The 22,187-nt window shown below is 39.5% G+C and overlaps 1 protein-coding gene across 1 annotated transcript in view; it reads right to left on the reverse strand.

The window, feature by feature from the left end:
* BRF1 (BRF1, RNA polymerase III transcription initiation factor subunit) overlaps positions 1-22,187 on the reverse strand; it is a 160,523-nt gene that overhangs the window by 127,344 nt on the left and 10,992 nt on the right. The window contains exon 2 of the mRNA XM_026849030.1: positions 2,173-2,346. Within this exon, the coding sequence (XP_026704831.1) occupies positions 2,173-2,266 (94 nt within the window). The 5' untranslated portion in view covers positions 2,267-2,346. The remainder of the gene's footprint in view (positions 1-2,172; positions 2,347-22,187) is intronic.

Raw genomic sequence — 22,187 nt, forward strand, 5'->3', positions numbered from 1 at the left:
GCTGCTGCCCATCACTACTTCTTCCATGTTATCTATTTCCACTAAAATACATTCACCAATCTTCATCTTTAACTTCCTTTTATAAAGACATTTGGGAGAAATTTAGAAGAGTTCTACAACCAACACAATGACAATGAATACTTTACACTCAGTGAATCTACTTAGCAGTGTATATAAATCTTGAAGTATTACAAATACTGTATGTCCTTTGTACAGTATACTATACAGCGTATTTCTCCTCTTCACATGCCATCCTCTGCTGGCTTCTCCAGAAGACCAAAGCCAACTGCAAGCTTATTACACTGAATATGCATCTTCATTCTTGTTAAAGCATCTTGCACATGGCCATCCTCCACCTGCTCTTGGTCCCTCTGGACCAAAGGCCCTGGAACATGCCTGCCTCCTGTAGCATGTTTTTGTATTGCCAGATCTGGCTGGAAACAAATACAACGCATTGATAATGGTCATCAGCATTAATCTAATCCATGGAGGCTTGAACATATTTTAATTTCAAGGGTCAGCAATATGCACCTGTGGCTCGCAGGTTTTCAAGTTTCTAATGAAAGGACAGAAAAGGAACTTCTATTTCAATGTTCAGAATCCACAATTTATTTGGAGTTTATCAAAACTACATTGCACTTTAAATACTTAAAAAAAACAAAACAAAAAAAACAAAACAAAACAAAAACAACTCACAAGCAAAACACCACCACAAAGCAAAAGCCCAAACAGCAGAACACAGACAGAATCTGAACCACTCTCCCAACATAACACAGTTAAATTCTTAATATCAACTACAAAATTAAGTTTATATCTAATGGATTTTTTAAAAAATCAGCACTAACAAAATTGAGCCACACAGTCATGGACTACCACTTCTTGATTCCCAGATGGCACAGTAACTGTGCAAGTGAAGATAGAGTACTGGCTGATATTGATATAGAAAGACAGAGCCCACCTTTGCAGTTTTATTCGTACTTTACTCCTAGTATTTTATGTGAAGTATCACACAGGCTATTATCTCCATTTAACGAAAGAAGTTGGGAAATTAGTTTAGGTATTTAAGTGTCAACTAGACCAGCACACCTTTCTGAGATACATGTTGAAACACTTTAAAGGAGGACATAAAAAAAGCAAAAGATGTTTTGTTTGCTAAAAAAGTTAGCCACACGGTGCACAGATGGCTCCTACATTACAACGTACCTAATTGCTACTATCACAAAGCACTGATTTAAGAATACTGAATATAGTTTCTGACACTAAAAAAAAAAAATCACCTCAGTCCTAAAAGGAAAGCTAAGTTGTTCAACTGCTAAAAAACAGAATAAGAACAGCAATCTAGAAATCTAGAAAAATATATAGTGATGATATGCTTTAAAGCAGAAAACAACTAAACACAAAAGTAATCATTTGTACTAAACTCAAAATTTCAGCAACTGAAATAAAACATAAAAGAAATAAAAATATATAAAACAAATACATTTGGATAGTCATCAGTATTTAAAGTTTACATGGATTTTAATTAAGTTTACAGAATAAAAATGGGGATGAGGGCAAGGAGTACTCACTTGCAAATCTGGCTTGTGCACAGTCCCACCTCTAACCACTGATTGTCTGTATGATCTTTGAGCAAATTTCAGAATTTATGAAATGCATTTTTTTCCCCAAACTAAAATGGAGGTGATATTGTCCCTCCCACAAGCATTAAAAGAAGGAAATCCAAGTATCTTGATGGAAAACCTATTAGAACTCTAATCTGTTCTTTGATGCTGACACTGCAGGAGGCTTGGGGTTATTTTCATTTGTTCTAAAAAAGTAAAACAAAACCAATAAAGAAATAAACCAAAACCAAGTAATCCCTAGCAAAGAATAGGAAAAGTGCATTCTTATATTAGAAGAAAATGTTGAGAGAGAAGAAATTTAGTTGAGAGAAGGGGTAGAGTAACATTTATAACTCCTTGTAAATACTACGTATTGTACATTTTGAAAGGGAAAAGTTTTACTTGAATCACAGGAAAAGCTCCCATTCACTTCATCGTATACAACCAATGGTAACAAAGTTAGCTCCTAAACACTTACCTTTCCAAATTTTGAAACAAGGTCTAACTGGGATAGTTGATTTGATAAAGGTATGTTTTTAGTTATTTAATTATTTTAAATGTGAAAGGATACGAGGAGTTCCTTCTGTCCTACACACCAGGTAGAGACATGCAGCAATTACATGGGTCATCTTTCTCCCCCGAGTTAGGTGTTTGCTCACAGCCATCTTGAAAAAATTAAAGGCAGTGTCCAGGCAATGTTGATTGAGTTGAAGCTGGTTTCCCAAGTGGTGAATCTGACGTTTCCCTAGAAAAATTAACAAGGAAAAAAAAAAATTGCTTAACAACTTTGTAGTTAACATGCTTTTGGGTTGGGGCTTTTTTGGTGGTTTGGGGTTTTAGTTTTTAAAGACAAAATTGAGGGGGTGGATTTTGTATTTCATCTCTGTGTGAAATACAGTAACCTCTCAAGTTCCAGGAATTATATTTCCTCTGCTCCTCAAGATTAAAAAAAAAAAAAAAAAAAAAAAAAAAGCAGCGTCATTTTGGTTTGCTAGAATTGAAATATATACCGTCAATGAGCCCTGGAAAACAAAGCTGCAAATATCAGCCCCAAAGAGGATCCAAAACATAGCCAAGATTTCTCAGACAAAAGATTATGCCCTCACCCCCCTCTTAATATCGTTTGACAATTAGCACGAATTTCTGAAAACCAGAGGTCATGGTGTGTTTGACGCTGACATGCAAACAGAAGAGACATTTTGCTGCAGCTCTCCAAGAAGAGATGAAGTTTGCAGTTCCTCTGACCACAACCTAAGCCCACAAGGAAGGGAGCTCTGCTCCAGGCTCGCCCATCGTCACCACCAATGGAAGGCACTTCCTTCCTCTGAACACTTTCACACCCAAGCCTTCAAGGCTTGGCTGCCAGACTGCTGAGATTCGCTTGTGGCTTCAGGAAAACAAATGTGCCTTCGCCCTTAAATAAAATAATTTTTTAAAAAGTCTGTTTTGGATGATTCATGGCAGGAAGTGGTACAGCTGCTGGGACAGATGCAGGAAGCAAGGCCTGGGCTGTCCTTACAGCTCCGGCTTCGGAAGAGTATGCTGAAAAGACAGCTTAAGAAAAAAAGATGCGGGAAGTCATAAGGAAAACAGAGCACTGAAGTTCCTCAGCATATGGGGTCAGATGACACATCAAGAAAAATCCTTTACTTCAATGTGCCAAGCAGATGTTTCCAGTACATGTATTTACAGGAAACACTCTTCTGTTCCCTTCAGAGATGTCATGAGTAGCTTTACTTAAGGGACACGACAACTGCCATGCGCCTCTGTCACCACTGTTCACAGAAAGCCATGACGACCACATGATGCTTACCAGAACAACGCCAGCACCTGCACAGACCGCACATCTTAATTTGATGCAAATCCCTACACCGTCGTCACTAATAACATGGTAAAGATGCTTAACCTCCTATCAGCTGTCTGCCAAAGACATTGCTTCAATTCAGCTTTAATAAAAAGTGACTCCAGACACACAGCCAGGGTCATCAAGACTCCAGCCAAACAGGAGCTGCCACCAAGCAACAGCTTCTCCTTCACACACAAGTGGCAATTACTGCACTCACCAAGATCTCCTTCAAGGCACGTTGGTCAACAAGGTGTAGCACATTCGGATGAAGAAGTAATGACAGAGGAAGCATATGTTACCTTTTGCAGGAGGTGTGGGTACAATAAGCTACTCAAGAGTAATCCAAAGCCCATTAAGTGAATACTTTTTCTACCACCATCAGTGGGCCCTGGACTGGTGCTCACCAGCCTCAAATACAAATATGACATCTTCTCAAAACTATGGTATTAACTAGCACTCTCCCTCTCCTGAATTTTATTTCACACTCTACAACCTGTATGCTGAAGCAGGATCAAGACTTCTATGTCCCTAAGAAAGAATCAGTTTGTACTCATCTGTGGGCAAAAAGAATGCACTTAGAATTGAGTACTAACAATTGTTTTTGCAGTGACAACAAAGCAGCTTCCCTGATCAACCCCTTCCCAAGCAAGTCCACTCCAAAGGCCACTGTGGATCAGCAGGGCTATGGAAAGCCATCTCCTCCTATCATTTAAGTTTCCTGTTTTATCTGGTTGTGTTTTTCCATGCTTAGCTGCTGAGATGAAGACACAAATAACTGTCATCTGTAAAGATTTTAGATACTCCATGCAGATGTACAAACATTAAAAAAAAAAAAAAAAAGACACAATCATGTCCATATACCTCTCCCTTGGCTGCAGGGAGATACAGACTGGAATCACGGCAGCAGAAGTGCACAACATTCCCTTTAAGTAAGATGGTCCAAATCAATGTCCTCAAAGGCAGCTAGTAACAAGAAACAATTTCAGCAATTTTAAGTGTTGTCTGAATTTTGCTTTTAAGTAAATCTTTTGTAAAAGTAAAACTTTTGTAAAAACAGAGAACAGTGGCTCCTATGCCAAGGAAGAGCCACATACACGCCTGAATGCCTCTTGGAGTTATGGTGGAACCAGTATGCAGGGCCCACCTGGCTCCACAAGCACCAGGTTGGTGCAGGCTATCAAGCAAAAAGAGGTGATGAGAAAGCTTCTCAAGCCACCAGCACGGCTGCAGCTGATACAGTTCTGAGTGGACACCAGAGAACAGCCCAAATGAGCTGGAAATGCAGAATAAGAAAAGGACAAACATCCATAAGACTTCTCCCCCAGCACTCCCCTGGCCTGTCCCCATTACGAGGTAATCCGCCTCAAGAATACCACTCTCACTCAGGGCTTCACAACATACCAGGAGAGAAACAAAATAACACTGAGGAATATACTTGAAATTCATTTCTTTCGTGAACTATTTTTCCCACTGAGCTGGTCCCATCCCCAAGCTACCATTAATATTCTCTGAGTATTTAACCTTTTCTTAATTTAAAATGTTGAAATATAATTCATCATAATCCATTCTAGGTAAACAGTATGCTTGTTTGAGTAATATATGCTTTTTTAGCTAAACTCTTCATCCAGCATCAATATTTTAAAATGCAATTACTTTAGGGGTGACCAGTCACTGTCTACTGACAAATAACAAAGTGATCTAAGAGCACAGGAAGGTCCTTGTCCACTTAGGAAATTCTATTTCTTTGAATGTTTTACTCAACCTTCAGCAGACCACCAAAGGCTTTAATTCTGTGTGTTAGTACCCCTTCAAGCTGCTTTATAGTATTATGTCAGTCATATAGTTTGTGGAAAAATAAGACAACTGTTACACTGCCATTGATCCCCAAAAAGAACAACTTAACACAGGACACATAGCTTCTAAGATGCTTCTTGTATCTTGATGACTAAGTCGGTTTTGTCCTTATCTGTTACGAGAGAGAAAGAAATGCTCTGCTTATAGCATCATCTAGGATAAATATTTATATTCTGTAATCAATTTCCTACTTACTAAAGAAAGATCAAAAGCTTTGTTGTTCCCTCATCACCACCCTCGCCCCTTGAATTTAACATGACAACAAAATTCTGTTTTTCTGTTTATCTTATATAACACTAAAAAAAAAAGCTGGAAAAGTTAGCATTAGCAATCATGCTTCTAGATTTCTCCACGGGGAACAGAATATACCTTGTACTCCTGCTTCCTTCACAGATTCAAGAAGCATCTCCATTCAAAAGGTAACTCCAAGAAAAGGCAAGTATTGGCTAAATGGCTCTTGCCCCAGGACTGCAGTACAGTACGGAACTGTTGTACAGTGTCCTCATCACAGTCTGATGGCAACCAAAAGCATCTAATTTCGTGACTTCCAACCTTTTCAACCAGTCTCCCATATCTGACATTTCAGGGCTCAAAAATGCATCTCTAATATTTTATTTAACTATAAATACAGCAATCTAATCTGTTGGTATCTGAAGAGCAGATGTTCTTACTTAGAGAAACTGGGTATAAGAAAATAACTGATCAAAATAAATTCTCTCTCCAGTGCTTCAGTTACTGCTGACAAACGAACTGAGACCAAATTCCCATTCATACTGACAATCCTCAACATTGCAAGTCCTCAGAACTGTGCAGTGGTAGCCACAAAGCTTGCTAAGCATTCAGACACCTTCTTGCGTGAGTGACCGCTCCCTCAGCAACATGGTCAGGGCAGGGAGGAGCTGCAGAGCAGCTGCAAGCGACAGGGCTGGGAAGATGAGCAATTCCCTCCAGCAAACCTACAATTCTGCATTATGTCTATCAGCCCTTGAACATACTCCCACTGCTCCTCACTAGCTGGGTGGCATTTTATAACCTTCCATTTGCTGTTTATCTCCTGACTGTCTCTATCATTTGCTCTAGACTAACAGCGTGGCTTCAATCAGCCCTAACGGCTGCCTAATGCCCTTTCCACCAGTTTGACCATATGGTCCCAGTGTGCAGTGAGCTGCTTCAGCTATCTGCAAGAATACAACAAGCATTATGATCTCAGCCAAAACAGTGGGAATATCCAACATTACAATGCAATTTATTAGCAATCTGTTCAACTCAATATTCACCGGATTACACTGCAGTGTTACAAATGAATTGAACTGCTCTAGTGGATGGAAAAGAACTACCACACCTTTAAACCTTGCCCTGCTCTGGGTTATAAAACAGAAATCAAGACAACAGCTTCCTGACTTTCTTATCTATTTTCTCCAGTAGAACAGTTTTTTAAAAAGTTTGAGGGGGACACTACTCAAAAACTTGCAACTGCTGTCTCAATACTATAAAGGAATATTATCATGTGGAACAGTCAGAAGTATTGCATTTTTTTCCTAAATGACTAAGCAAGAGTACAACATAAGACAAAATAAACAGGGGTAAAAAAAATCTCTCAGTAGGTGTATCTTTTATTACTAATTTCCAAAAATATTTGTCTCTTTTGGGCCTTACAGGTTTTTGACAGATCTTGGGATTTTATTTTTTAAAACCAAAAGAAGTAGAGCCTTTCAGGTCAAAGTTTACACTTCATGCTGCCCTTACAATTTAGTGATGGCATTAAAGTGGTGTCTGAATACCTTTGGCAAAAGGACAAGGAACACTGTCATTCTAAAAAGGCAGGACAACCTCATCAGGAAGGTTACAAAAATCCTTCCCCTTCCCTCACCAGTAAAACTGTAAAATTACTCTCCTTTAAAGAGCGAAAGAACAAAAGTCTAGAAACTAGCAAAGTTTTGCGACACATACCAGGAAGTTGCCATTTATTTCTCAAAGGCTCATCATACCATTGGGGTGGATAGGGAGGCAGGGGAAAAAGAAAGAGAGAAAAGCCTGCATTTCTGTAAGCAACACAGAAAATCAAGTTCCCAGGCTACCAAGTAGTAAAAAGTTTATCACGCTCCTGAATCTGCATCTAAAAACAAAAGGCCCTTTTCAGTTTTTAGTTCCAAGCCTACTAAAAAAAAAAAAGTGTTTCTACCCATCTACTCCCAGCATGCTGAAAGAAACACCATCATCTTCTCAACTGATGCCAACCTCAATGTTTTGAACTGGCATGTAAGACCTGAACATGTCAGTTCAGATAAGACCACTGAATGCTACTATCCTTTTATTTCAGAAAATTTCTGTTGTTTTGATAGAGGAAACAGTAGTTATTACAAAACATGTAGGCTAGAAATCACTGTCACAAAGATAGATTTGCAGAAAATCTTGATAATATTAAATGCTTACCCAAGAGGCAGTTGATAGCAAAACTGCAGCTTAAGTTATAATAAGAACAAAACCAAAATGGGGGGAAAAATCAGATCCATTCTTTACAAGCAATTTTCTTTCTTCTATGATCTTGTTACTACAGAAACATCTTGTTCTCTTCCCCTATTCACGAGGAAGCATAACTTTTTTTGGATCCCTTTAAAGTCAGCAATGTCAAGCAGCTACAGATATATATTACTCTCATCTGGCTTCTGCCTCCTCATCTTCAACCCTCCTCTCTGACAGAAACTGTAACACTGCTATTTCAAAGTAATACTTTTCAGTACAAAGCGTAATTTTCCAGGGAAATAACAGGCAGTACACAGACAGAGCTTAAATGAATTGTTATTACAATACTAAATTGCATCATCAAAATCCAGGCATACAGATTTTCCCCCCTTTCTGCAATTTGCTTAAGGGGCCCTGGAAACTAGAACCACCTGAATCTGGTAATGGTGTCATGCTAACAGCACTTTCCCCCCCCAAAAAAATGATTGTTATGGTAACAAACACTAGATTCTATTAAAGGAAACCTTTTGGATGGTTTTTGCTTGGGTATTCATTTCCAGAATTTGAATTACTTTACTGAATTTTACATGCACATTTTATTCTACATTTGGGTTTTTCACTCCTTTTCTTTCTTTGAAAAGGCTTCCCAAAAGAACTCCCAAAAAAGGGGAAAAAAGAGGAGTTTTTATATGTGGGCATCCCTGCATGCTCTTCATATCTTTCAATTTCAACAAGTTCCAGATCAAGGCCTGAATGAATTTCCTGCTCTTAGTTCCATGCCAGGCTTCAATGTTATTTGTATTACAAGTAAGTAAAATAAACAAACAAAGCCACAACAGGGAAAGTCCAGGAATATCAGTATGATACTCTTATGAGATATTCTTACGAAGTCTGGTCCCAGAAGCCTAATCAAGGGTACAGTCCCATGATCAAAGAAGAAAACATTTAACACCCAAACAATGGGGGGAGGCAGGGAGGAAATCAAAGCGATGGCTGCAGCCACCACACCGAGCATTTCCAACAACACACACAATACCATGAGAAGCAGCTTCATCTCTGCGAGCCTGTAATGAAAAAGGCCAATGACCAGGAAAAGTAGCAGCACAGCAGGACATTACAGCAGTGCTGACCCAGCATAATAACAACTTGAAATTTATTAAGGATAGCTAAGAGTTATACCCAGTAACATCTAACTGCCTATGAGAAAAGTGATGAATGTGCTGGCTTCATCCCCACGCTCTGCCTAACTTCTACCTAGCCCCAAAACCCCACTGCACCACCACCTAATTGTGGGTGTACCCCACATCCCCAGACCCCTGCTCTTCCACAGAACTCCCCAGTTCCTCCATCGGATGTGCCTGTCCAAGGGCTAAGCAACACGGAGTCTGTGCATGCTCCGTCCCCTTCTGACTGATGCTTCCCATGAGAGTGCCCCATGAGAGTGTCCTCCCTGTGTCACCTGGCAAACCTCCTTCGGGGACTGCCCAAGCAGTCAACTGCTCTGTTCCTGTGATCTCAGCAGACAAAAACAGTTCCTGGCTCTTTCCCTGTGATATTCCACCAGCTGCACCAGCACAACTGTTCATGGGGATGCACGGAAAACCAAACCCGTAAACCGATCCTTGTTAAAAATAACCTCGTGATATAAAAAAAAGACAATCCAGACCTGTTTACTGAAGGATTGATGCCTCCACTTTATCTGCATAGGGCCAGAACCAGACTATCTCAGCACAGAGACCTGTATTCAATTTCTCTGTCTGCTGACAACAATCCAACCCATCCATTTTGCCTCCCATGAGAGTGCCCCAGCTACCAGGTGCAGCTCCCCATCTCTCCTGGTAAAGCCCTTCTTTCACATGTCAAATGTTCATTTGTTCATTCATTCGGCTAAAGAGAACTAGCATGCAACTTTAAGATTAATGACCTAAAAATCCAGATAGTGGTCTCTACCCCAACCATTTCTTAAATATTTGATACTAAGCTACTTTTCTTTCACCTAGAAAATTTGCTTGTTAATGTCTCTTCCCAGCATTTATCTGTACTTCTTTAAGTATTCATTCCACCAAAACTGGCCCTTGTATTCCATTAACGCCAAAGCAGGCCTGCAAAGCGCCCACTTAACTTCCCCCACCCCCCTCCTCAAGCACTTCTTCCATTCCCTGATTATATGATACCACTCCCACATGGGCAGCTTCTTTGCATACACAGCAACTGGCCATCTGAATTAATTTGCCTTACCCACTCTGAAAAATTTGGCATCATGAGCAGTTCCTCTGACTTTCTGCATTCAGTTCCTGGAATTCTGCTTCCCTCGCAGGTAGTATTTCTACTGCTGCCATTGAATTCACATTATCCATCTAACTGCTACCCCCGCTTCAACAACAGACTAGAAGCCATACGGTTCATTCATGGGCTGTGCCTAATCTATTGTTAATCTCGTCCCATCATCCTCAGTTTTTTTTTTTTTTTTTTTTTTTAAATACAGCTGAAGAACTTCATGCTAATGAAGTCCTAACTGAACTTCCTTTCTGGTGTCAAGAGCTGGAAAACCACAGTCAATGCTGACATTAAAACAATGGCAAAAAACCCACTCTGTTGATTCACTAGCATCCAAAGGTATTGGATCATGACTGTTTTAAGTCAAGCTAAAGCCCAAGCTGTCGCTGCAGACAGCATTCCCATCTCTGGCATGACATTTACGGGGCAGCATGCAGATACAGATGAGGAAACTTGCTCTACTGAAAATCAGCCCAAACAACAAAAACTTCAATTTTCAGTTGGACCACTTCCCTCATAACTCAACAAGCAGCCTCCCAAGCCCTAACGGCAGCAGAATGTGTCTGGGGTGAGGAGGAATGCTGTCAACAGCAGTGTACACGTGGATTGACTTAAAGCAAATGTGAGACTGTAGCCTAAATGGGTCAAAGAGAAAAGCACACACTATCCCTACGTTTCCTCCTGCTTCCCTGCTACTACTCCCAGCCCTCGCCACTCCTCTCATACAAGCGAGCTTACGCAAAAGTCTGACTTACAGTTTAAACAATGCTAGCATGCTCATTAGTTGTTTGTATATTAGAATGCTTCAGGTCGTTTAAGATTAATTTTGGAAGGAAGCAAATATGGACTGGTTTATATCCAAAAAGTTTTGTCAATTCAATTTTTTACTCACGTAAGATTTGCAGCTGTTTCAAAGTCGAAACAGCTGGAAGGCTGCGCTACTGGCAAGAACTGTGAGCACATGTATGATTAATGTAGCATAACCCTTACCTATCTGACATTAAGGGAATTAGAAAGAAAAATTTAAGATATTAAGAACTTTTAGGTAGTGGTAGCTTTTGAGCATGCAGTATTTCCTTCTGAAAGCACCATCAGTTAGGCTTTGCTTTAATCTTCCTCTGTTTTGTTTGGACAGTGCTTTTTTTTTTAAATTACATTTTAAGTGACAGTTATTCTTAGAGATTTTTCTGTATGTATATACATGTAAAGCTTTTCCCCCACACTTATCAATTACCAATTGTTACTCTTGTCACAACAAGAAATGAAACATTCCTGCTGTCACACAGCATTAGTGCTGATCCAAGCACTACCTTCAACCATCCAAAATCATTTCTACATCACTGCAAGAAAAAAAAAAAAAAAAGATTTGCTCATGACATAATCAGACGGTTTTGAAAAGAACACTTTTAAAAGTTTAAAACCCCGTAATTCTAGCATATAAGAGAGATCACAACTTGTTTCATACCTACAAAGAAAAAAGCATTTAACTAACAAGCAACTGTCATCAGTCTACACAGCCAGAAAAATTCAATAATACAGAACAATATAGGAAAAAATAGTTCTGTTGCCTATTGGTAAAAGTTATCAAAATCTTTAAAACAAAACAAAAATGAGGACTAAACACAAAAGGATCCATTGCTGCAGTGGAAAACTTTACAGATGCAAACAAGCATATAAATCAGTGCAGTGTTATCTGCTCGCTGACAGCACGTTCTAGTGCCTTCCCTGCAGATCAGGGCTTTTGCAAAGCAAAGAGAGTGAAAACTGACAGGAGCCATTTTTCAGAGTCTTGCGGACACCACAGAAGCAGCCAGGAGCCCCGGGACTCGAGGTGCTTTGCATGAACGAGGAGGATGCAGGAGCTGGAAGTATCCCCTGGCCAGAACTGTCACTGAGGCCCAGGGGACAGGGACCAGAGCAGAAGTAATTGAGTTACCGCAGCTGAACAATCACCACTTCTCAGCTGCACTGCAGTGACTATTAGCTAAGGTCATGCATATTAAAGTTTTTTTTTAAATGAAAAAGACTCTTCGTGTTTAATCCACTTTCTCTACTATAAAAGCTGACAGTCCAGCCTTTCCCTGCCAAGATGCTTCTGCATATCTCTGTGAACCTTGCCTACTTTCCTGGTCCACCTCTGACACTTAGTTCTTATAGCACGTCTGAGAATTTACTTGTCCTCAGACACGTGTAGACCAATTTTCCTCCCCTAGAGTTCAGCCCTGCTCCTCTGCACACCAGTTGTTCTGTCAAAATACAACTGTTAGTGTTAAGTCATTTCCACTCTCCATCATCCGACTGTGTAGGCAGGAAAGACCTTACTGACAGAGACTAATACCCTCTCTGCTCTCAACCTGTACTTGACTTCAGGTTGCTGCTGCGTCTTCAGGTCTGAAAAAGGCCTGTGAGCCCAAAGCTACTCTCAGGTTATGGTTCTAGGTTGGGTTTTTTTTTCCCCCCCTTCCTTCTTCCCTAATTCTATGTGCAGATCTATAATAAAAGGGCACACTCTCTCCATCCAGACTTCACCCGATTGCCAGTCAAAGAAGTAATGACACAGTAACTCCAATAGTAAAAATTTCCTAGATATCAACTAATTGGCACATCTGTTAATGGATCTCAAAAAAAATGGAAATATGGTGAGAAAGCATCAAGGGAAAAAGGATGCAGAGAGAAGTAGTTGAGGGGGTGAAGAAAAAGAGGCAGTTATTAAAGATATCAAAGGGATATCTTTATAAAACATGATCTAAAAATGGAAACAGAGAGAGAGAGAAGAGAAATCAAACTGGGGAAGTCACAGAGACGTTATAAAAGCAAGTAAGATTGTATTAGGTTAATAGTTAGTTAAGGTATTTTTATATGAAGCTGACAAGAGTGGTCAAGTACTTATTCCTTTATACAGAAGGGATAAGAAACCTGGCAGTCAGGTAAGAGAGCATCAGTCTTTATCCAGGCTGCATGAATGAAATTCTGTCCTTAGTTTGTCCCTGGCAGCTGAGTCCATCACCTACAGATAACAAGCAGTATGAATCTAAGGGGGCTGTTCGCCTTTACTGCTACAAAAGGTCTATTTAAATCAGAGCTACAACCGCCCCTCAGAATTTTATCTGCGCACTGGCCATAGACAATGGGAGAAGTTATGGACAGAGCTTCGGCCTCAACTTTTGCATCTACTTCCTTTTTAAACTAAAAATAAGTGAATTTCAACTAAACAGTGTAGCAAATCAGTTAAACTATTTATCAAGCCAGTCTCTTGTGCTGTCTAGTTCAGCTTGGAGTTCAAAGAAGATTTATGTTTAAAGACAGAATGCACATATTTCAGGAACAACCTTATATACCTTTAAACAATAACATTTATATAAAAGTCAGATGTACAGATTGTTAAAGAACTAAAATTACAATGCCATCTATGTATTTCTACAGAGTCAACGTGGACCTCTTAGAAAGTATTCGGCAAATTTGAATAATTTTATCTGTATGTTTGTGAAAACTTCCATTTATTTGAAGCTACTCTTTACATATAGGATGCCATCAGTATGTTTTGGGAGAATGGAATTCTAACTAGACTTTGGGCTCTTCCTGGAGAACCCTGATCACCCTACAAACAGAGATGGAGAGCATGGCAGGGGGATAAGGGGTGGGTGTTTAAAGACCCAGAGATTGAATTCAAAGCCTTCACCAAATTACCAAATGTGATTTCTTAAGAGAAGAGCAGAAGATCACCAGAGTTCTGGAAGACAATGGAACTTTAGGCCATAAACAGATAGAAGTGCAAGTTCATGCTTAAGGACTCATAACGTAAAATTAAAGGAAAATGTAAGCACCATGTTAACGGGAACAAAACTCATTGGACCTCATAAGAGTTTCCCAAGGGAACTGGTGGAAACTCCCACTGCTCGGAACATATGAATCCAAGAAGGGCAAAGCACACAAAAAAATGCATGATATGGATGATTCCACATAAGAAAAATGGGCTAAGATGATTTACTGGATTAAAGTAAGTTCTTATGCTTTTGCAAAACTGTAAGCCTAAGAGAGAGGCCACTCTGCATGACAGAATCATTATGTATACTGAATGTACAGAACAGGGGAAAGAAATCCCCCACCCTTTCCTCCCTAAACAGCCGTCTCTGCTGACTCGGTACAACAGCCTTCCAGCCTTCTTAGCAGCAGAACAATACAGACCCAACCTCAGAGAGACCAACCTGACCTGGACAGCAAAGATCCACCTACTCAAGTTCCCACTTCTTAATTTTTTTTTTTCCCCCCCGTAGTCACCACTCCATTCCATTTTCCTAAATTAAATATTGTATTAGCAATACACTCCACAAAAAAAAATAATTTCAATACTTGTTCATGTAACAATGTCTACGAAATTTTGTCCATAACCAAATCTTTAGATACCAACTTCCTTTGCTCTTCTAGATGATCCACTTGGCACCAGTGTGCCAGGCCTTAGTAGTTAAAGAAAATTTTGGGTAAGCACAATTACATTTTTCTGTTCTTTATGTGCTAAACCTCAAAGATCAATTACAACAGGGTTTCTTCTGTGTAGCATGACTCCAAGAAAGGATGTGAGATCATCCATTAAACATACATATCCAAGACTAGATGCATTATTAATTCATTTTCCCCTAGGTAATATGGCATGGTGAAAAATAGATACCAGAGAACATACTGACTAAAGACTTAAACAGAAATCAGTGGATTTATGTGATGATTGCTATGCAGCAACCTAACGGATCTCATTAAAGGAGACATGGATTCTTCTCCCCTGATACTGTCACTCCTCCTACAGAGTAGACATTGATGTTCAACACAAGGAAGAATATTGATTGCAACATACCTCAGAAATAGTTCTTACACCAGTTGTGAGAATGATGTATCTGAATTTAATAATGCCCGAGTCTGACTACAGACAGGTCTCAACTTCATAGCATTTTTCTGACAGTGTTTGGAAAAAATATCTTTTTTAAAATAAATTGGCTATAAAACACTACCTGCCTCAGAGTTTCAATTAGTTAGGTGCTGTAAACATCGAAATGAGTTTTTACTGTTGCCATCTTTGACTTTGTGGAGCTGCAATCAAGGAAGCTGCCCTAAGGAATCGTTTAACATCAGCATCATCTCAAACTTAACTAACATATTGCTGCAGTAGAATCCATAGAGTAAATTCTATTTACTGACCTCTTAAGATCCACAAGAATAAACAAACACTTCAATCAACTGCTTGCCTCAGACTTGTTTATGCTACAAGCAGCTCCTCACTGAAAACCTCAGAAGTTCTATTGTTACATTCATCAACCTCAAGGACCATGCTTTTCCTCTGCGAAACAATTCTAATCTGGCCCTTACTCCTTCCTACCTTTTGTATCTTACTCTTAAGTGTTAGGGAAAGCAGACAGGCTGTTGAAATTCAGCCTAGCTTTGCACAAGATGACCTTATGTCCATATACCCACGGCCCTGGCGACTAAAACAGGAACAGAACAGACTGAGGTTAACATTAACAGCAGGGACAGGGAAGGGATCTGACCCCTGTACTCGGCACTGGTGAGGCCACCCCTCGATTCCTGGGTTCAGTTTTGGGCCCCTCACCCCAAAAAGGCCATTGAATGACTCGAGCGTGTCCAGAGAAGGGCAACAGAGCTGGTGCAGGCTCTGGAGCACAGGTCGTATGGGGAGCGGCTGAGGGAACTGGGGGGGTTTAGTCTGGAGAAGAGGAGGCTGAGGGGAGACCACATCACCCTCTACAGCTCCCTGACAGGAGGGTGCAGAGAGCTGGGGATGAGTCTCTTGAGCCAAGTAACAAGTGACAGGAGAAGAGGGAATGGCCTCAAATTGCCCCAGGGAAGGTTTAGACTGGATATTAGGAAACGTTTCTTTGCAGAAGGGGCTGTTGGGCGTTGGAATGGGCTGTCCAGGGCAGGGAGGGAATCCCCATCCCTGGAGGTGTTTAGGACTAAGGCTGACATAACACTGAGGGATATGGCAGAACTGAGAACGATCAGTGTGAGGTTAATTGTTGGACTAGATGATCTTCAAGGTCTTTTCCAACTGAGATGGATTCTGTGATTTCTGTAGGGCCCAATACCATCCTACTACATTATCATACAAAAAGAAGTATAGGTGCCACTTTGTTTAATCCATCTTTAATTACCATAATCATTCAACTTCTATGGGAAGCCATGCTCCTATACATAGGAATCTAAACTTGGCACAAGCAAACATTTCTGAGGACTCCGAATCAACTGTGGGTTTAGCTTCTGGTAACTATGCCTCTTACTACTTCGAAGTAACAGCACTCAAACTTCAACGTTTTGTTCCAAGTGGCTGTTAGGATGTTGTCCCCCTTCTATGCTTTCTACGGACTAAATCAGGAATGGATATCTGACATAAGAATCTTTCTTCTTAGCTTAATAGCAAGGGAAGTGCATCTGGAGGAGACTGAAAACCACACACTATTCTCTCATTGAACCCTGGAGGCAGGTGGCAGTCCTTCACTTCTGCTGCATAATGCAGAAGAGACTAACTACTCCAAATGTACTCTTTGAAGAACTTGATTTTTGTTTCCATGTCACCACTTACACTGCCTTATGCTCATCTTTATCTTCTGCTGAAGCTTTCTTAGGATTATATTTCATATTTAATATTCACTGTCACTGTAATCCCCCAATTTGACTTCCCTGGCACAACAAATCAGTGTTTCTCAACTTCAACCTCAAAGCTTTTTTTCCTCTGTGTCAAAGAGCTTGATCAACATCAAGTTTCCTTTTCTTCTTAAAGCTGGTATCAAACACTGTAATGATCTCAGAATATAATTTGTTGTATATGTCAGATCAAAAAGTAAAGAGCAGAGTTACAGGAAAACAAAATTATCCACACATACAGTAGGAAAACTGTTTAATCAGTGGCAAAAAGAGCATGCGAGCACCACTATAATCCTTCAGAAAGAAAATTATTTCTACTCCCAGTTCTCCAGGATCTGAAATAGCGTGCAAAGTACCCTTGAGGAGATCATTTGCCATAAAGGAATGGTAGACTCACCATGGACCAACAATGGAAAGAGACAGAAGTATGTTTACGATCCAAAGGATGTCTAACAACTTTATTTTGACCAAAGCTACAGATACCCATTTGCTCTCAAGAAAGAAGCTGGCAGCAAGTAAGAGTTAACTTTTAGTATAGGGCCAGCTGGAATAACACAGACCACTCAGACAACAAACGTCACCTCACAAGCACCCTGGATTTGTTCCAAAACTCACTTGAAAAGTGGTATTCTTTCTTGACACGCTCAAGGACCGATTCAGCTTGCACCAGAAACAGTAGGGTTTTTTTTTCCCTAGAGCATGTTAGGAGTCATACTTTCTAAATCTACTTTGAGATGATTTTGACTAGTCTCAATATACACATTTTCCCACAGTATCACTAAGCAAGTCTGTAAATTATTTTCCTTGTATTTAAGTTTAAAAACAAAGATTTTACTAGGTAAAAATGTCATTATTTCCCCACCTCCCAAAAGAAAGAACCCTTTAGATACAAATACATTTTAAAGTGGAAAGGGACTGTATTTGCAAAGCTACTCACTCACATTAGTACTGCTATGAAATCACTTAAGATTTCAGCTGACATTCAATAATTTTATTTCTAGCTATTTCCCTCAGCTCTTAAGAGTTTCCACAGTCAGGGAAGTAAGCAAATATAACACCTGCTTGGATTTGGCAAGCTGCATGGGGATCAGAATAATAAGGCAATCCCTCCAAAATCTCCCTCATTTACAGATGCCAATTTGCTGATGATAGGAAGATAGTTGTGCTCACCTTCAGAAATGAGGATGAATTTGGATTAGCAAATACTGAGGATTCATCTCACACTTAAAATGGAGTCTGGGAGTTACAGGAGTGAATGATAAACTAAGAGTTATTACTGATTTACTGCTTTTTCATATAAAACCTGCTTTCCTCACTTCACAGCAAACCTAGGGTAAGAAACAGGAGAGAAACACTCAAAAACCTCAGTCTGAAGACTAGGTACAACTGGAACAGCTGGGCCTGTACTTTTTATCATTTTTATTCTGTAAGAGCATTTTCCTGATCTTTCAGTGATTAGAAGAAATCTACTTTCTTCTTTTATAACAAATCAGGTATCATAATCTAACAGAGGATGAATTTACCAGAGACAGTGGACATCCCCCATCCATCCCACCACCATCCCTTGCACCAGCTCACAGTGCTCTTCAGATTTTGTGCTGAGCCACAAACCAAGGAAAAAAGAAAAAGCAGTCAGTTTTCCCACAGGCATCAACCAGAGCAAGGAGGGGAAGCGAGACAAGCACTAGCAAGAAGTACAGCAGCAAGCCTTGAGAGCTGTTCATCAGTAACATGCAACTCCTCTGACTTATCTAAGATCCTACAAGGAGTTTGGAAGTAGAAGTTTACACCTGTCCATGTGCTCCCCCAAAACATGCAGTATATATATTCCATAAGCAAAGACATGACTCTCCTAACCTGATTTAGTAAGTGTCTTTTCCCATGCAAAAGGATTTCTGTGCATTTATTTAAGCTTGCATGTATATGCACACATGCCCAAAGGAACCAGAAATGCCTTTCTGCATCAAGTGGCTCTGCAAAACCCTGAAACTAAGTACCAGGATGACTACTAAGGAAAATCACCCATGCTTTGGCACCCATGCTACCACACAACAGTGTGGCTGGAGACTCCACAGTGTTTATATCTCCCTTTTAGGCAAGATACTGTGATGCTTTCTAAAAAGGAAGAACATGGAAGATGTCTCCGTCTTGCATCAATTTTGCAAGGACACGAAGCAAGCGACCTTCGGGTTCAATATGTTCTACACTGCTATCAGAAAAAACCCTCAGACCAGACATAACGACCAGTGTCTGGAGAGTAACCCATTCTCAGAAATTCATCCTTAAATGGATTACAAAGCAAAGTGCAAACTACTAAACCTTATACAGCTCCCTTTGTAGCAATCTTAACTTCATAATTCCTACCATAAAAATGCATGAAATGCTTTCTCTGAATATTGATTTATAAAAGCAGTCAAACAGCACACCGAAGGTACGATATAAAGGCATATAAATATATAAGGTACAATATATTCATACACATTCCCTCTAGAATGACAATCACACAGGAGAACATGTGCACCTAATTCCTTTACATGAACCCTGCTCTGTATATACCCCCAGAAACTGGAACTAGGATCCTAAACTGCTTTCTTAATATTATGCATGCCATAATATACTACCCAAAAGTACTGCTAATCAGCCTTGTGTTTTTTGAACGCATACAGGAAGAACATACAGCTTTCTTCTAAACATCCCATTCCTAATTGATTTTATTTAAAAATCATTTATATGCTCATTAGCATAATATAATTTCTTAGGGAGTCATGCATTTTAATATAATGAGCCACTTGTTTTGTTGCATCCAGTACTAAAGACCTTTCTTTGAAGAAAGATCCATGTTTGATTTTGGTATTGTTCAAACTTGAGAAACCTCATTGGGTTGAAAATGCAGGAATCCTCTTGAAATTACCTGAAACAGCTAAACAGTAAATTACCTTTTCACTTAATTTATGCTGTGTTTGTTTGGAACAGCTTTGTTAGAACAGCATGAAGGTTTTAAATCTAGGTGATTAAAGCCATACTTGTAGGTACATATTTGGAATCCCGGACAATAATGCTCAGCAAACACAGCTCCCCCTGACATCCAAAGGAGGTTTAAAGAGCATAGCTCAAAACCAGGTTTAAGCTGAACCCAACTCCTTGCCTCACTGCTGGCAGTCCTTACTCACAATGGAGCCTGGGTTCAAGGAGACCAAGCTGGACTTCTGTCTACTTACTGTGTCATTTGCTTATAATTTCTATTAGAAAACAAAGTTAAAAAAAAAAAAAACAAACATGGAAACAACTCATTTTTCAAGTATCACATTCTCAGTGTAGGAAGTTACATCTAAAATTATAGCAATAATAATTGCCTTCAGGAGAGGTATGCATTTGATATCTCTTCTTCCCTCCCATAACTACTTAAACTTCCTTCATTTTTACCTACATGGTTGACGGTACTTAGTCTAGGCAGACTAGTACTCAGTTGTCTTTATTGTCCAAAATTATTTGAGTACAGAGAGAGGGGGGGGGAAAAAAAAAAAAAAAAAAAGAGAAGAGATCTTCATCCAAAGGAACAGCTTACAACTTTAAACTCATGATTTCCCATTCCACAGTTTATCCATAAATAGCCAGTTTTGTAAAGCCTTGGGAAAAAAGCAACTTTCTTTACAACTCTAATTACTGTATAACTGTTGAGGGAAAAATGACTTTATATTTTTATGTATCATCTAAGGTGGTTTTTTTTTCTAACTAAGGGGAAGACGATTACATTTATTGAAGACATTAAAAAGAAGCTGTGTGTTAGGAGCCTGTTTTTTTGGGTGGGTTGGTTTTGGTTTTTTTTTTTCGGTAAAGAGCCTTCTTCCAGAACAGGCTGGAATTCTTGCCCTTCAAAACTGGCAAGGTTAAAGTAAGTGTCATTCGTGAAATGAATGTTCCTTTTATGTTATGTTCAGCTTATGAGGAGACATCACACTTCAACTTTCCACCTTTGATAAAGCATGCAGTACCTGCACGTTACCCTCCTTCATTACTTAATGCAAGCCTTCATAAACTCATCACCCAAGAAGGAAACACGTAGGCTACATCCTAGATATGATCCCAGCTAGCAGAAGAGCAAACCCCAAATTTTCAGGAAAGTTCTACTTTAAAGACATGATTAAAGAAAGAAATTCTATTTCTCACCACTCCTCCCATGAAATTACAGTTGAATAACAATGACAATGGCAGAATTTAAAGTTACTTTCAAAAAGTGTTTTAAGCCGTGTGTAACAGCACCACCTGGTGAGCAAAGCTGTACTGTATTTTTAAGACACCTACTAAATTAAGGCATAGTAATCAGCAGAGAACAGATTTTAATTCTGGTGGTGTATAATTTGGCATTTTTTCCATTAAAAAATACATGTAATTTGTACCAGTGAATAGTAACATTTTGTGATTCTGTTAAAAAAAGAATCATACTCCTCAGAGCTAGCATCAGCCAACTTCTACCAGTAAATGGCAAAAGCTCTTGACACAGCAACAGCCTGTTTAGTAAAATTCAGTAAATTCTTCAAATGTTTTAACACAGAAGGTTAATGAACAGTTTGCTTAAATGTTTGGTTTGTAGTTTGTAGAGATGGAAAGGTGACCTCAAAATCAGAAACAGCCAAGCCTAGGCTAATAAAATATCTTGAAAAAAAATCAAACTGGGTGTCATGTATGTTGTATATTCAGAACTGATTAAAATATAAACAGAATTAGCATTTTGGTCCTATCATTAAGAATTTTACTGCTGTTCCAGCAAAGTATTGCAGAATATCTAACAAGCTTTGCTGGCAAAAACCTTAGGGATCCTGAAATGAAAAAGTACTCCCTAAAGACATTGCGAGCAACAAGAATTCTATTAGAGTTGAGCATTTCTTCATCACTCCTTTTTAAGTTGCGACCAAATTAGCACAGCCTGAGCACTCCAGGGTGTGTGCTGGGAGGAGGAAGGAGGAGAAAACGGAAGATATAAAGGCCTGAGGCACTTCAAGCAGAGAGCATCCATCTGCTAGCAGCAGTCAACGAACAGAACATTTCTAAAAAGCTTCCCACTCATATTAAGTCAAGCCAAAAGAACAGAAAACACCTTCCTTCACTCTGACTGTGCAGGACTAAACGTAACAGGACAGCAGGTTATAAATATGTTTAAATAATTTTTTTTTTTTTTTTAACAAAAAAAAGCAGCTCACAATACAGTCCTGCATTCAGACTCCCCTTACTGCAAAGCTACTTTAAGAGGCTCGTGCTCATCTCTACGTCATCCATTCCCTCCTCCACTCTGTGGTGGCATGTGGAGGAGTGAAACGATCAAAGGGAAATAAGAAAAGAAAAAGAAAAAAAAAAAAAAGGGGGTTGATTCTCTTTATTTTTTCGTTTTGCTCATGAAACTCAGATCTTTTCACTGTACTGGTAAAACAGACACATTGCTTAAGCTAAGGCCCAGCATATTTGGATAAGGGGAATGGGAAAGGGCAGCTGAGGGATGGAAA

Source organism: Athene cunicularia (assembly GCF_003259725.1).
Source record: "Athene cunicularia isolate RWA chromosome 5 unlocalized genomic scaffold, athCun1 chr5_part1, whole genome shotgun sequence".
Taxonomy (NCBI): domain Eukaryota; kingdom Metazoa; phylum Chordata; class Aves; order Strigiformes; family Strigidae; genus Athene; species Athene cunicularia.